The sequence below is a fragment of the Lucilia cuprina genome, chromosome 2, assembly GCF_022045245.1.
Source record: "Lucilia cuprina isolate Lc7/37 chromosome 2, ASM2204524v1, whole genome shotgun sequence".
NCBI classification, from domain to species: Eukaryota; Metazoa; Arthropoda; class Insecta; order Diptera; family Calliphoridae; genus Lucilia; species Lucilia cuprina.
Window position 1 is genome coordinate 45999216 of NC_060950.1, and position 17615 is coordinate 46016830.

The following is a 17615-nucleotide window of genomic DNA, read 5'->3' on the forward strand; positions in this document are numbered from 1 at the left end:
AACTTTCAAATTGATACTTCCTATAACCGACAACTTTTCACCACTTAATGTAAAAATATTAACATTGGTTTTCTTTAATAAGCTCTTAGTATTTAACTTATTTATAGAGTGTGTTGAAATAATATTAGCTTGAGCTCCAGTATCAATTTGACATACCATTTTGTTGTTTTCAATTCCCACCTCTATATTCCATTCTGCTGCTGTTGATTTTGTTGTTTTAGTAAGAGCGCCAATAAATAAATCCTCTTCTTCTTCATCATTATCATAATTACAGTCGCCATCTTCGTTGATATTGACATTTTTTACATATCGTTTTTTCATGAAGCACATTTTAGCAAAATGGCCGCTTTTGCCACAATTATGACATTTGGCGCCTTCTGCCGGGCATTTGTTCTTATGCACTTGACCACACCGACCACAATGTGGAACCTGTTGCTTGCTGTAAGTTGCAGACTTAAACGTTTTTTTACGTACCAAATTAACGACTGGTTCGTCGTCCTGAGTATCTTCAAGTTTTAAAGCATTTTCTTTAGCCATAGCTATGGATTTAGCAATAGCAATAGCCCTATCCAAGGGAATACCGCCCTCTGCCAATAACCTCTCTCGGATATTTCCCATCTTAGGCGACAAGCCGCAGGTAAAAATGTCCCTGACGAGATCTTCCCGCAAACTGCCAAATTCGCAGTTTAAACTTAAATTTTTCAAAATTGTAACATATTCATCAATTGCTTGATTTGGTTGTTGTTTACAAATGAAAAATTTATGACGCTCCATTGCTATATTTACTTTTGGTATAAAAAAGCTTTCAAATTTTTCCACTAGTGTTGAGTAGGCAATACTATCGACATCCTCGTTAAAAGAATTAAAAATCTCAAGGGAATCGCTGCCTAGATGATGAAGTAGCAATGCTACCTTACGCCGATCTGCTTGTGTTTCCAAATTTGAAGCAGTCATAAATATCTTAAATTGGGTGTACCACAGCTTCCACTCTTTTGCCAAGTTTGGAGACTTTAAATTGATAGGCTGCAACGTTGTTGCAAAAAATTGTCCTCCTTCTATTGGTTGCATTTGGGATGGAGCTGGCAAAATTTGCTCACCACCCGGCATTATTCTTGAGGCTTGTTGTAAATATTATTTTCTTTATTATAATTTCTTTTTAAAAACTGTTATTTTCACTTGTTAAATTCTTTGCTCTTAAGATTTAACTTCTGACACCATGTTGTGTGTGGCTAAGAATGGCCATTTTTTATTAATTTATTATAGTGATGGTAATATATAACAATATGCAAATACTGATTACTAGTTACTATTACAAGGTTGCCATGTTCTTATATTATCTTATGTTATGATAAAGGTATGAAATATACATATACAACACTATGAAAATGGCCAATTGGATAAATCGGTAGAATTATTTTCACAGCTTTAAAAACGAGGTAATTTGTGGTTCCGATATGGCATAATTTTAAAGCATTATGATTGCACTTTAATTTGGTGTATCATTTGTGGCATAATGTGTTCGTCTAAAGAATGGTCAATTTAATGGATCGGTAGAATTATTGTTCTATGTTTAAAAACGTTATAATCTTAGGTTCCGAAAAACTTTGACAGTTTTCATGTTATGACAGGCATTTATGCATCATTTTAAATCATTATGATTGCACTTTAATTTGGTATATCATTTGTGGCATTATGTGTTCTTCTAGAAAATGGTCAATTTGATAGATCGGTATTGTTTCATAATGTGTTCGTCTAAAAATGGTAAATTTGATGGATCGGTACATGTATTGTTCTATGCTGTAATCTGAGGTTCCGATATGGTTGCGAATAACTTTGACAGTTTTCATGCTATGACAAGCATTTATGCATCATTTTGAATCATTTTGATTGCACTTTAATGTGGCATATCATTTGTGTTCGTCTAAAAAGTGATAGATCGGTAGAATTGTTGTTCTATGTTTAATAAACGCTGTAATCTAAGGCTCCGATATGGTTGAAATAAATTTTGGCAGTTTTCGTGCTAGGACAGTCGTTTATGCACCATTTTAAAGTATTATGATTGTACCTTAAATTGGTATATCATTTGTGGCATAATGTGTTCTTCTAAAATATTGTAAATTTGATGGATGGGTAGAATTATTGTTCTATGTTTAAAAAACGCTGTAATCTGAGGTTCCGATATTGTTGCAAATAACTTTGACAGTTTTTGAGCTAGGACAGTCGTTTATGCGCCATTTTAAAGCATTAAAATTTCGATTTGTTTTGGTATATAATATATTGCATAATGTATATTTATAAAATGGCCAATTGGATGAATCAGTAGATAAAAAGGCGGTAATTTAAGGTTCCGAAATGGTTGCAAATAACTTTGACAGTTATCGAGCTAGGACAGTCGTAAAGCATTAAAATTGCCATTTGTTTGGTATATAATTTATTGCATAATGTATTTTAAGAAAATGGCTAATAAGATAGATCGGTACAATTATTTTCCCAGGTTTAAAAACGCGGTAATTTAAGGTTCCGATATGGTTGCAAATAACTTTGACAGTTTTTACGCTATGGCAGTCGTTTATGCATAATTTTAAAGCTTTATGATTGCACTTTAATTATGTATATCATTTGTGGCATAATGTGTTCGTATAAAAAATGGTCAATTTGATAGATCGGTAGAATTATTGTTCAGTATTTAATAAACGTTGTAATCTGAGGTTCCGATATGGTTGAAATTAATTTTGGCAGTTGTCGTGCTAGGACATTTGTTTATGCACCATTTTGTTCTATGTTTAAAAAAGCTTTAATCTGAGGTTCCAATATGGTTGCGAATAACTTTGACAGTTTTCGTGCTAGGACAGTCGTTTATGCACCATTTTAAATCATTATGATTGTACCTTAGTTTGGTGTATTATTTGTGGCATAAAGTGTTCGTCTAAAAAATTGTAAATTTGATGGATCGGTAGAATTATTTTTCTATGTTTAAAAACGCTGTAATCTGAAGTTCCGATATTGTTGCAAATAACTTTGACAGTTTTCGAGCTAGGACAGTCATTCATACACCATTTAAAGCATTAAAATTTCCATTTGTTTTAGTATATAATTTATTGCATAATGTATTTTAAGGAAGTGGCCAATAAGTTAGATCGGTATAATTTTTTCCCAGGTTTAAAAAGGCGTAATTTGAGGTTCCGATATGGTTGCAAATAACTTTGGCAGTTTTCGAGCTAGGACAGTCGTTTATACATAATTTAAAGCATTATGCACATTATGCACTTTAATGGTATATCATTTGTGGTATAATGTGTTCGTCTACAAAATGGTAAATTTGATGGATCGGTAGAATTATTGTTCTATATTTAAAAACGCCGTAATCTGAGGTTCCGATATGGTTGCAAATAACTTCGACAGTTTTCATGCTCTGACAGGCATTTATGCATAATTTTAAAGCAATATGATTGCACTTTAATTTGGTATATCATTTGTAGCATAATGTGTTCGTCTAAAAAATTATAAATATATAACAGTCGTTTATATATCTTTTTATTGCTTTATAAGTAGTTGCTATTTGTTTTGGTATATAATTTATTGCATACTGTAATTTTAGAATATGGCCAATTGAATGAATCGGTATAATTATTTTTACAGCTTTCAAAACGCGGTAATTTGAGGTTCCTATATGGTTGCAAATAACTTTGACAGTTTTCATGCTATGACAGTTATTTAATTTGGTATATCATTTGTGGCAAAATGTGTTCGTCAAAAAAATGGTTATTGTTCTGTATTTAAATACGCGGTAATTTGAGGTTCCGATATGGTTGCAAATAACATTGACAGTTTTTATGCTATGACATTCATTTATGCTTAATTTTAAAGCATTATGATTGCACTTTAATTTGGTATATCATTTGTGGCATAATGTGTTCTTCTAGAAAATGATCAATTTGATGGATAGGTAGAATTATTGTTCTATGTTTAAAAACGCGGTAATTTCAGGTTCCGATATGGTTGCAAATAACTTTGACAGTTTTCATGCTAGGGCATGCATCATTTTAAAGCATTACAGTTGCACTTTATTTTGGTGTATAACTTGTGGCATAATGCATTAAAAAAAAAATTGAATAGATCGGTATATTTATTGGTACAGGTTTAAAAATGCGGTAGTTTAAGGCTATGATATGTTGGCAAATAACTTTTATAATTTTCATGTTATAACAGTCGTTTATATATCTTTTTATTGCATTATAGTTGCTTTTTTTTTTGGTATATAATTTATTGCGTAATGTATGTTTAGAAAATAATCAATTGGATAAATCGGTAGAATTATTTCGACAGCTTTAAAAACGCGCTAATTTGAGGTTCCGATATGGTTATTTATGCATCATTTTAAACAATTATGGTTGCTCTTTTATTTGGCATATCATTTGTGACATAATGTGTTCGTCTAAAAAATGGTAAATTTGATAGATCTGTAGAATTATTGTTCTATGTTTGAAAACGCTGTAATCTGAAGTTCCGATATGGTTGAAAATAACTTTGGCAGTTTTCATGCTATGATAGGTATTTATGCATCATTTTAAATAATTATGATTGCACTTTAATTTGGTATATCATCTGTGGCATAATGTGTTCGTCTAAAAATGATCAAATTGATGGATCGTTAGAATTATTGTTCTGTGTATAGAAAAGCTGTAATTTGAGGTTCCGATATGGTTGCGACTAACTTTGACAGTTTTCACGTTAGGGCAGTCATTTATGCATCATTTTAAAGCATTATGATTGCATTTTAATTTGGTATATCATTTGTAGCAGAATGTGTTCGTCTTAAAAATGGTCAATTTGATGGGTCGGTAGAATTGTTGTTCTATGTATAAAACGCGGTAATTTGAGGTTCCGATATGGTTGCAAATAACTTTGACAGTTTTTGAGCTAGGGCAGTCGTTAAGCATTAAAATTGCCATTTGTTTGGTATATAATTTATTGCATAATGTATTTTAAGAAAATGGCCAATAAGATAGATCGGTACAATTATTTTCCCAGGTTTAAAAACGCGGCAATTTGAGGTTCCGATATGGTTGCAAATAACATTGACAGTTTTATAAGTGTATAACTTGTGGCATAAAGAAGTTTACAAAAATTGAATAGATCGGTATATTAACTGGTACAGGTTTTAAAATGCGGTAATTTAAGGTTACAATATGGTTGCAAATAACTTTTATAATTTTCATGTTATAACAGTCGTTTATATATCTCTTTATTGCATTATAGTTGCTATTTGTTTTGGTTTATAATCTATTGCACAATGTATTTTTAGAAAATGGCCAATTGGATGAATCGGTATAATTATTTTCACAGCTTTAAAAACGCGGTAATTTGAGGTTCCGATATGATTGCAAATAACTTTAACTGTTTTCATGCTATGACAGTTATTTATGAATCATTTCAAAGCATTATGATTGCACTTTAATTTGGTATATCATTTATGGCATAATGTGTTCGTCTAAAAATTGGTAAATTTGATGGATCGGTAGAATTATTGTTCTGTGTTTAAAAAAGCTGTAATTTGAGGTTCCGATATGGTTGCAAATAAAATTGACAGTTTTCATGCTATGACAGTCATTTAGGCATCATTTTAAAGCATTATGAGTGCACTTTTATATGGTATATCATATGTGGCATAATGTGTTTGTCTAAAAAATGGTCAATTTGAAGGATCGGTAGAATTGTGTTTTTACAAATTGGTCAATTTGGTAGATCGGTACAATTATTGTTCTACATATCAAACGCAGTAATCTGAGGTTCCGATATGGTTGCAATTAACTTTGGCAGTTTTCGTGCTACGACAGTAGTTTATGCACCATTTTAAAGCATTAAAATTGCCATTTGTTTTGGTATATAATTTATTGCATAATGTATTTTTAGAAAATGGCCAATTGGATAGATCGGTAGAATTATTTCCCCAGGTTTAAAAAGGCGGTAATTTGAGGCTCCGATATGGTTGTGAATAACTTTGCATCATTTTAAAGCATTATGATTGCACTTTAATTTGGTATATCATTTTTGGCATAATGTGTTTGTCAAAAAATGGTCAATTTGAAGGATCGGTAGAATTGTCTATGTTAAAAACTATGTTTAAAATCGCTGTGATTTGAGGTTCCGATATGGTTGCAAATAACTTTGACAGTTTTCATGCCAGGACAATCATTTATGCATCATTTTAAAGCATTACAGTTGCACTTTGTTTTGGTGTATAATTTGTGGCATAATGAATTTATACAAAAATTGGATAGATCGATATATTTAATGGTACAGGTTTAGAAATGCGGTAATTTAAGGCTCCGATATAGTTTTGATGTTATAGCAGTCGTTTATATATTTTTTATTGCATTATAGTTGCCATTTGTTTTGGTATATAATTTATTGCATAACGCTATGACAGTCATTTAGGCATCATTTTAAAGCATTATGATTGCACTTTAATTTGGTATATCATTTGTGGCATAATATGTCCGTGTAAAAATTGGTAAATTTGATGGATCGGTAGAATTATTGTTCTGTGTTTAAAAAAGCTGTAATTTGAGGTTCCGATATGGTTGCAAATAACATTGACAGTTTTCATGCTATGACAGTCATTTAGGCATCATTTTAAAGCATTATGAGTGCACTTTTATATGGTATATCATTTGTAGCATAATGAGTGTTTTTACAAATTGGTCAATTTGATAGTTCGGTAGAATTATTGTTCTACATATCAAACGCAGTAATTTGAGGTTCCGATATGGCTGCAATTAACTTTGGCAATTTTCGTGCTACGACAGTCGTTTAAGCACCATTTTAAAGCATTAAAATTGCCATTTGTTTTGGTATATAATTTATTGCATAATGTATTTTTAGAAAATGGCCAATTGGATAGATCGGTAGAATTATTTTCCCAGGTTTAAAAGGCGGTAATTTGAGGTTCCGATATGGTTTTGAATAACTTTGACAGTTTTCATGCTATTGCAGCCATTTATGCATCATTTTAAAGCATTATGATTGCACTTTAATTTGGTATATCATTTGTGGCATAATGTGTTTGTCAAAAAATGGTCAATTTGAAGGATCGGTAGAATTGTCTATGTTAAAAACTATGTTTAAAATCGCTGTGATTTGAGGTTCCGATATGGTTGCAAATAACTTTGACAGTTTTTATGCCAGGACAATCATTTATGCATCATTTTAAAGCATTACTGTTGCACTTTGTTTTGGTGTATAATTTGTGGCATAATGAATTTATACAAAAATTGGATAGATCGATATATTTAATGGTACAGGTTTAGAAATGCGGTAATTTAAGGCTCCGATATGGTTGCAAATATCATTTATAGTTTTCATGTTATAGCAGTCGTTTATATATCTTTTTTTTGCATTATAGTTGCCATTTGTTTTGGTATATAATTTATTGCATAATATATTTTTAGAAAATGGCCAATTGGATAGATCTAAAAATTCGGTAATTTGGGGTTCCGATATGGCTGCAAATAACATTGACAGTTTTCACGCTATGACAGTCATTTAGGCATCATTTCAAAGCATTATGAGTGCACTTTTATATGGTATATCATATGTGGCATAATGTGTTTGTCTAAAAAATAGTCAATTTGAAGGATCGGTGGAATTATTGTTCTACATATCAAACGCAGTAATCTGAGGTTCCGATATAGCTGCAATTAACTTTGGCAGTTTTCGTGCTACGACAGTCGTTTATGCACCATTTTAAAGCATTAAAATTGCCATTTGTTTTGGTATATAATTTATTGCATAATGTATTTTTAGAAAATGGCCAATTGGATAGATCGGTAGAATTATTTTCCCAGGTTTAAAAAGGCGGTAATTTGAGGTTCAGATATGGTTGTGAATAACTTTGACAGTTTTCTTGCTATGACAGTCATTTATGCATAATGTGTGTTAGAAAATGACCAATTGGATAAATCGGTAGAATTATTTTCACAGCTTTAAAAACGCGGTAATTTGAGGTTCCGATATAGTTATTTATGCATCATTTTAAAGCATTATGATTGCACTTTAATTTGGTATATTATTTGTGGCATAATGTGTTCATCTAAAAAATGGTCAATTTGATGGATCGGTAGAATTGTTGTTCTATGTTTAAAAACGCTATGATTTGTGGTTCCCATATGGTTGTGAATAACTTTGACAGTTTTCATGCTATGACAGTCATTTATGCATCATTTTAAAGCATTATGATTGCACTTTAATTTGGTACATCATTTGTGGCATATGTGTTTGTCTAAAAAATGGTCAATTTGAAGGATCGGTAGAATTGTCTTTGGTAAAAACTATGTTTAAAAACGCTGTGATTTTAGGTTCCGACATGGTTGCTATGACAGTTATTTAGACATCATTTTAAAGCATTATGATTGCACTTTAATATGGTATATGATTTGTAGCATAATGTGTGTTTTTACAAATTGATCAATTTGATAGATCGGTAGAATTATTGTTCTATGTATCAAATGCAGTAATCTGAGGTTCCGATATGGCTGCAACATTTTAAAGCATTACAATTGCCATTTGTTTTGGTATATAATTTATTGCATAAAGTGTTTTTAGAAAATGGCCAATTGAATAAATCAGTAGTATATTCCCAGGTATAAAAAGGCGGTAATTTGAGGTTCGGATATGGTTGTGAATAACTTTGAAAGTTTTCCTGCTATGACAGTCATTTATGCATCATTTTAAAGCATTATGTTTGCACTTTAATTTGGTATATCATTTGTGGCATAATCTTTTCGTCTAAAAAATGGTCAATTTGATGGATCGGTAAAATTATTGTTCTATGTTTAAAAACGCTGTAATTTAGGTTCCGATATGGTTGCAAATAACATTGACAGTTTTCATGTTATCATGCGATCTATCCAATTGCCCATTTTCTAAAAAAATATTATGCAATAAATTATATACCAAAACAAATAGCAACTATAATGCAATAAAAAGGTATAAACGACTGCAATAACATGAAAACTACAAAAGATATTTGCAACCATATCGGAGCCATAAATTACCGCATATCTAAACCTAATGCCACAAATTATACACCAAAACAAAGTGCAACTGTAATGCTTTAAAATGATGCATAAACGACTGTCCTGGCATAAAAACTGTCAATGTTACTTGCAACCATATGGGAACCTCAAATCATAGCGTTTTTAAACATAGAACAACAATTCTACCGATCCATCACATTGACCATTTTTTAGACGAAGACATTATGCCACAAATAATATACCAAATTAAAGTGCAATCTTAATGCTCCAAAATGATGCATAAATGACTGTCATAGCATGAAAACTGTCAAAGTTATTCACAACCATATCGGAACCTCAACGCGGTAATCTGAGGTCATAACATGAAAACTGTCAAAGTTATTCACAACCATATCGGAACCTCAAATTACCGCCTTTTTAAAGCTGGGAAAATAATACTACCGGTCTATCCAATTGGCCATTTTCTAAAAATACATTATGCAATAAATTATATACCAAAACAAATGGCAACTATAATGCAATAAAAATATATATAAACGACTGCAATAACATGAAAACTATAAAAGATATTTGCAACCATATCGGAGCCTTAAATTACCGCATTTCCAAACCTGTACCAATATATATATACCGATCTATCCAATTTTTGTAAAAACTCATTATGCCACATATTATACACCAAAACAAAGTGCAACTGTAATGCTTAAAAATGATGCTTACACGATAGTCCTGGCATAAAAACTGTCAACGTTTTTTGCAACCATATGGGAACCTCAAATCACAGCGTTTTTAAACATAGAACAACAATTCTGCCGATCCATCAATTTGACCATTTTTTAGACGAACACAATTTGCCACAAATGATATACCAAATTAAAGTGCAATCATAATGCTCCAAAATGATGCATAAATGACTGTCATAGCATAAAACTGTCAAAGTTATTCACAACCATATCGGAACCTCAACGCGGTAATCTGAGGTTCCGATATGGTTGCAATTAACTTTGACAGTTTTCGTGCTAGGACAGTCGTTTATGCACCATTTTAAAGCATTAAAATTGCCATTTGTTTTGGTATATAATTTATTGCGTAATGTATTTTTAGAAAATGGCCAATTGGATAGATCGGTAGAATTATTTTCCCAGGTTTAATAAGGCGGTAATTTGAGGTTCCGATATGGTTGTGAATAATTTTGAAAGTTTTCATGCTATGACATGCTATTGGCATTGCTATTATCGCGGACTTCTAATAGGTTATGGGCTTATGTGCAATGGATTTAATGAAGACTTCTTTTGCTAAATTGAATGCAGACAATTACCATCTATGGAAATTTAAACTGGAATTGTTGTTGCGCAAGGAAGGTTTGTGGAATCATGTGATCGATAGTGTTCATGCGACGCCTGATGACGTTTGAAAACGTAAGAATGAAGAAGCTACCGTGATAATTGGATTGTCCATTGAAGATAATCAGTTAATGTTGATCAGAACGGCTAAAAGCGCCCATGAGGCATGGGAAATTTTGCGTAATCATCACGAAAAAGATACACTTGGATCTAGTGTACGTTTAATGAAGCAGATTTGTAGAATGAAGTATTCCCCAGAGACGAATATTTCGGATCATATAATGAATATGAAGTTGTTATTTGAAAAATTGGAAGCTGTTGGTGAAACATTCTCTGAACGCTGGTTAGTGGCTATGTTGCTAAGTAGCCTACCGTCTTCATATGATATACTCGTAACTGCTTTGGAAGCAAGAAAGATGGAGGAACTTACTGTAAATGTGGTTGAAACCTGTTTAATTGAAGAAAATCACAGAAATTCTTCATAGATGCCTGAAAATTCGGTGTTAAAAAGTTCGAATTCAAAAAATTACCATAACACCAAAATTTGTCATTTCTGTAAGGCAAAGGGTCATACAAAGCGTGACTGTTGGAAGTTTAAGAAGACTAAACATAATAAAGCTAACGAGGTAACAGCATCAAGTAGAAGCTCAAACAATTTTTGTTTTTCCCTATGTAATGGTTCTAATTCGTGGGTTCTTGATTCTGGAGCAACTTGCCATATATGCTCAGATCGTTCGTGCTTTTCTACGTTAGACTTCAATTGTCCTGAAGAGGTAACAGTAGCAAACGGCCAAACCGAAGTAAGTAGCGGTAAGGGAAAGTGTAAAATTTCGTTACGTAACTCTAAAGGTGAAATCTTTAATGTTGACATATGTGATGTGTTATATATTCCGTCGTTTTGCGGAAATCTGATGTCTGTCTACAAAATTTTGAGTAAAAATTTTCAAGTCAATTTCAAGGCTAATCGTGGTGTTATTAGTACAAGTGATGGCAAAGAAATCGGCATAGCTGTTCTGTCAAGTGGACTGTATAAATTGCAGCTTAATGAAAAACAAAAGGCTATGGCAACAACATGCAACATGGATGAGTGTATTCACTATTGGCATAAGGTATTTGGACATCGTGATATAGATGCAATCAGAGAAATGGAGAAGAGGGAACTGGTAAGACATTTGAAAATCCGTGATTGTGGAGTAAAGAAACTATGTGAGGTTTGCATTATCTGTAAAATGACAAAGGCACCATTTAGTAAACAAAGTCTGTTCAAATCAGAGGAAGTCTTAGACTTAGTACATACTAATATTTGCGGGCCAATACAAACGATGACTCCAGGAAAGAAATGTTATTATTTAACATTTATTGACGACTATAGTCGTTATACAATTGCCTACTTGCTCAACTCAAAGGACGAATTTTTCGAAAAACTTAAGTTTTATATTGAAATTGGTAAGAAACAAGATCTGATAATGGCGGAGAATATACCGCTAAGCATGTCCGAAATTACCTTGATTCAAAAGGCATTCAATACCAATATACTGTCCCATATTGTCCGCAGCAAAACGGAATTGCTTAAAGGAAAAATAGAAGTTTAACTGAAATGGCCAGGTGTATGATTGCTGAAGCAAAATTGCCAAATTCGTTTTGGGGAGAGGCCATAAATGCAGCCAATTATATTTACAATAGATGTTACTCAAAGGCTATAGATAGTACACCTTATCAACTATGGGAAGGAAAGATTCCAGACGTAACTAACTGGCATATTTTTGGTAAAAAGGGGAATGTTCTTGTACCTAAGGAGAAACGTCAAAAGTTTGATAATAAAACGGAAGTTCTGACTTTTATGGGGTATGATGAGCACTCGAAAGGCTATAGGATGGTTAATGTTAATACATTTAAAGTCACAATTAGCAGAGATGTCAAGTTTTTAGAACAAGAGTCAGTAACTAATAACAATTGAGTTTAATCCAGTGAGATGTCAGAAGTATCTATTGATTTGAATCAAAGGACAATAAATAAAGACAAAAGTTCAGAAGAAGGTCATGATAAAAACGTGTTCTCCGACGAAGATATATCATTTCAAAGTCTGGAAGGAATTAGTATTGAAGATGAAGATTCAAGTAGCCAAGTTGATGAAAACATTTCGGTGGAGATTAATCAAAAAGATTCAAGTCGCCTAGTTGATGAAAATAATGTATCGTTGGAGATAAATCAACACGAAAGTCTAGTTGAACAAAAACAACAAGAGATTCATAGATCAACACGAAGTAATAAAGGTAAACAACCAGCTCATTTTGGCTATAATGCAGTTTCTATATAAAGTGATGTAGTAGAACCCAAATTATATAAAGAAGCTCTAAAATCAAAAGAAAGAGACAAATGGGTTGAGGCAATGAAGGAAGAATATGCTTCGTTGATTCATTCAGGTACATGGGAGTTGGTTGCTGCTCCGGTCAATGCCAATATCGTAAGCTGTAAATGGACATTTAAGGTTAAACGTGATGTAGAAGGCAAACCACAAAGGTTTAAGGCACGTTTAGTAGCTCGAGGTTTTATGCACCTGTTGTTAGACAACATTAAGAGCGTTATTATCAATTGCTGGTGTTAAGAAAATGTCGATATTTCATTTTGATGTGAAGTCCGCACTCCTCAATGGAGATCTCAAAGAAGTTATTTTTATGAAACAACCGCCGGGATTTGAGGAAGGGGATAAACTTGTATGTAAGCTCAAAAAGAGTATTTATGGACTCAAACAGGCTTCACATGTATGGAACAATAAATTACATGATGTAATATATTCAGGATATAAACAATCCGATGTTGATCCATGTTTATACACAAAATACACCAACGAGGAAGGGCTAGTTTATATTTTGGTTTACGTTGATGATATTTGGGTTGCTAGCCAAAAAGAAAAACCTATTCGAGATGTTGAAAAATTATTATCCCAAAAATTTGAAATAAATTGTCTCGGAAAAGCAAGTCATTATTTGTGAATCGAAATATTTCTAGATAAGAACTTAAATTACTGTATTCGTCAATCAAGTTAAATCAAAAATGTCGTGAAAGAATTTGGTTTGCACAGTGGGGCATGGAAATTTTTTGGAAATAAATCTGGCATTTCTAAACGGCTGATCCGATCGGGATAAAATTTAGCGTGAGCGTAGCCAAGGAGTATTCGAGTTTAAGTTTTGAAGATGAACCCCGCAGATGCCCCAGGGACGGCGCCGTGGCGGCTCAAAGTAGGGTACCTACGACATGTAAAATTTTTAAACTCGTGCCATTTTTTTGTTTTTCACCCAAATACAAAGATCTTAAAAAATATGCTTGGACATACTACTTATCTCTTATAATATCCGAGTTATAGGCATTTAAAAATTTAGTGATACAAAATTTACCATACCTTTGTCCGACTTTTTTGAATACCGGGCGTAATTTTGGACCAAATGGACTCAATTCTTTCTTGTTAGTTAGACGACAAAATTTCCAATAATATAATCAGATCAATATCATTTACAAATCCAAAAATATACGTTTTTTAATTTAAAAATTCAAAAATTTTTAGATTTTTGCCGTTTTTGTGATCAAATAGTGTCTTAACTCTTTTATTAATAAAATAAAATTTTCTTTAAGAACATATAACAATTTTATAGTTTTCTAAAAGGTATCTTTACGCAGAACGCGTATAAATCTTGTCCTATTTTTTGAAAATGTTGCCACTGCGTCCTTCCGAATATGACCTATTTTTTATCAAAACGTCAACTTTGGGCGACATGTTCTAAAATCCCAAAGCTGGGATCAGAAAACTGAAAGCAGTTTTGGAAACCTCAATATGTTTTCTATTTACTCCAAACGTATTTTCCCAGCCCTGAAAGAAATGTAGACCCTATGGGCAAAAATGTAAAAAATCCCATTTTTGGGATTTTCATTCCTATTTTTGAGAATTGCGGGATGCCCTTTGACCTTTTAAATATTTTTTTTTGCATTTTCTTATTTAAAATGACAAATATAACAAGCGTTGAAGATTTCATTGAGTTTTGTTCAAAAATAAAGATTTTGTCATATATTACATATTTGTTAAATTTATAAAACTATGATTTATATCAAAATTTTAATAGGGTCGCAGATAGCTACAACAATTTAGTCCATATTTATCCTTTAATATCTTTTTTAGTTAGATATGGAAATTCTCGACCCTTTACAAAAAATTTCAAGCCAATATCTCAATTGCATTCAAAAATATGTTTTAATATTAAGTATGACAGAACATACATTTGGTGCTGAATAAAATATTTGGACAATTTTTAAAAATTATTTAGTTAATTATTTTATTAAAGTCTATAACATTGTATATACAATAAAAAAATATAATTTTATTATGAGCCACGCACAACAACACCTAAATCACCCCACACAAACAACCTTTCCCGCCCACCGAAATATAAAACACAATTTAACACAATTAATACAGATTTTTTATTTGAACTGTTTATCTTAAACATAATACAATTAATTCTTACAACTTGCTTATATAGTTAATTCCTAACACTACTTATTTTCTATAAAATAATCTGTCATATCGGTATACATATCCAGAAGGTAATATAAATCCTTTAAATCTTCCTCGTTTTGAGATGATAGAGTTTCATAACAAATCCATCTTTTTCGCATAGTTGAAAGAACAGGATCAGAAGATAGAAGTAAACTATTAAAAATATCTTTATTTGGTGATTGCCTGGAGCATTTTCTTGAGCTGAAAAGTTGAATATGCTTAAAATCTCGGTTCCTCGCTTCCTGGGCTTCTTCTGTTAACTCTCCAAGTGAAAGAATATTCGATTCAATTATTATTTGACCATGACACAATACTTTGTGTACTGTTGGTGTTAGTTCCCTCCATGGATACAGAGATACAAGTAATTTAGAAATTTCAGATGTATTTTCCTCAAATCGATTTCCATTAATTTTATGTTTACTATTCAGTGCCATTAAAATAGTGTTAACTCTTCGAAGCAACTCCTTGTCACGAAAAAACCTTCTCGCCGTATTACCGTCATTTGTACTACCGCAACTTGGAAGTGGTTTGTCGATGTTTAATCCCATCTGAACTTTAAATTCTTCTTGGATTCTGCTTTTTTCCGCAGCTCTCAGTTCTTTCAATTCTTCATTATTTTTTGTTGATTTAGTAAGATTCTCTGGCACACTTCTATATTTGAGGTCGTATGCTATGACACATTTTGGGCATAAAAACGGCAAAAATCTAAAAATTTTTGAACTTTTAAATTAAAAAACGTATATTTTTGGATATGTAAATGATATTGATCTGAAATTTTTTGTATATTATTGAAAATTTTGTTGTCTAACTAACAAGAAAAAATTGAGTCCGTTTGGTCCAAAATTACGCCCGGTATTCAAAAAAAGACGGACCAAGGTATGGTAAATTTTGTATCACTAAATTTTTAAATGCCTATAACTCGGATATTATAAGAGATAAGTAGTATGTCCAAGCATGTTTTTTCAAGACCTCGTCGAGCGCTTTCAGAAAAAATAAAAATCTTTGTATTTGGGTGAAAAACAAAAAATGGCACGAGTTTAAAAATTTTACATGTCGTAGGTAGGTGAGCCGCCAGAGCTCCGTCCCTGGGGCATCTGCGGCGTTCATCTTCAAAACTTAATTTCGAATACTCCTTGGCTACGCTCACGCCAAATTTTATCCCGATCGGATCAGCCGTTTAGAAGTGCCAGATTTATTTCCAAAAAATTCCATTCTGCCCCACTGTGATTTGGAAGATTCTAAAATTTCTCAATACCCTCTGAACCCCGGATATGGTAAAGTTGAATCTGGAAATTTGCTAAATAACGATCAATATCAAAAGCTGACTGGTTCGCTATTATACCTAAGCGTATATTCAAGACTTGACATTGCTGCAGGCGTGTCAATACTTCCTCGTAAAGTTAGTTGTCGTACTCTGGAAGATTGGACAGAATTGAAAAGAGTTCTTAAGTATTTAAAGGGCACACAAGAGTATTTTTTGCGAATGAGTTGTCAACATGTTAACCCAGACATATTAACAGGATATGCAGACGCAAATTGGGCTGAAGATAGGCTAGATAGAAAATCTAACTCTGGTTATATTTTTCAGATAAATGGCGGTACAATAAGTTGGTCGTGCCGAAAGCAAACACTTGTCGCCCTGTCATCAACAGAAGCCGAATTTATTTCGTTGTCTGAAACCTGCAAAGAGGCCATTTGTATAAAACAGCTGTTAGATGACATGCATATATCACAAAATTTTCCTATCGTAATATACGAAGACAACCAAAGTTGCCTACACATGATAAAGGATCAAAAGCTGAGTGGTAGAACTAAACACATCGATACCAAGATCCATTTTTTAAACGATCATATTGATAAAGGAGATGTCAAATGTCTTTGCTGTCCATCAAATGAGATGTTGGCTGATGTTATGACAAAGCCGTTGCAAAACCCCAATTTACTAAGTTACGATCTTTACTGGGAGTGGAATCCAATTGAGGAAGGGTGTGGGAGAACTATTATATTCCACTTCACAGGAAGGGTGTGCGAGAACAATTATATTCCACTTCACAAAACATTATTATTTATACTTTGTTGTTTAAATTGTTTTTTCAATCATATTGTCTTCAAATTTTAAATTGTAAAATATTTTGTATGAAAAATATTTTATTCATTCTCTATCAAACTTTCGTTTAATAAATATACATTTTGTACATTTGTTTTATAAATCACATCATTAAATTATTGCGGACCTCTAATATAGAAAATAGCCAATTGGATAGATTGGTTTGGTCCAAAATTACGCCCGGTATTCAAAAAAAGACGGACCAAGGTATGGTAAATTTTGTATCACTAAATTTTTAAATGCCTATAACTCGGATATTATAAGAGATAAGTAGTATGTCCAAGCATGTTTTTTCAAGACCTCGTCGAGCGCTTTCAGAAAATATAAAAATCTTTGTATTTGGGTGAAGAACAAAAAATGGCACGAGTTTAAAAATTTTACATGTCGTAGGTAGGTGAGCCGCCAGAGCTCCGTCCCTGGGGCATCTGCGACGTTCATCTTCAAAACTTAAACTCGAATACTCCTTGGCTACGCTCACGCCAAATTTTATCCCGATCAGATCAGCCGTTTAGAAGTGCCAGATTTATTTCCAAAAAATTTCCATTCTGCCCCACTGTGGTTTGGAAGATTCTAAAATT

At 32.5% G+C, this 17615-nt stretch overlaps 2 protein-coding genes across 2 annotated transcripts in view; one reads left to right on the plus strand and one right to left on the minus strand.

Annotated features, from left to right (window-relative positions):
* The window catches only part of LOC111689142 (protein trunk), a 103074-nt gene extending 85844 nt beyond the window's left edge, over positions 1 to 17230 (plus strand). The window contains exon 2 of the mRNA XM_046956752.1: positions 16519 to 17230. The gene's annotated coding sequence lies outside the window, so the exon portion shown is untranslated. The remainder of the gene's footprint in view (positions 1 to 16518) is intronic.
* Positions 38 to 1107, minus strand: LOC124420862. Its single transcript, XM_046955222.1, has 2 exons — positions 157 to 1107; positions 38 to 43 (listed from the first exon to the last, which is right to left on the minus strand). The coding sequence occupies exons 1-2, from the start codon at positions 1105 to 1107 to the stop codon at positions 38 to 40; spliced, it is 957 nt and encodes a 318-aa protein (XP_046811178.1).
* Positions 17231 to 17615: the final 385 nt, after the last annotated feature.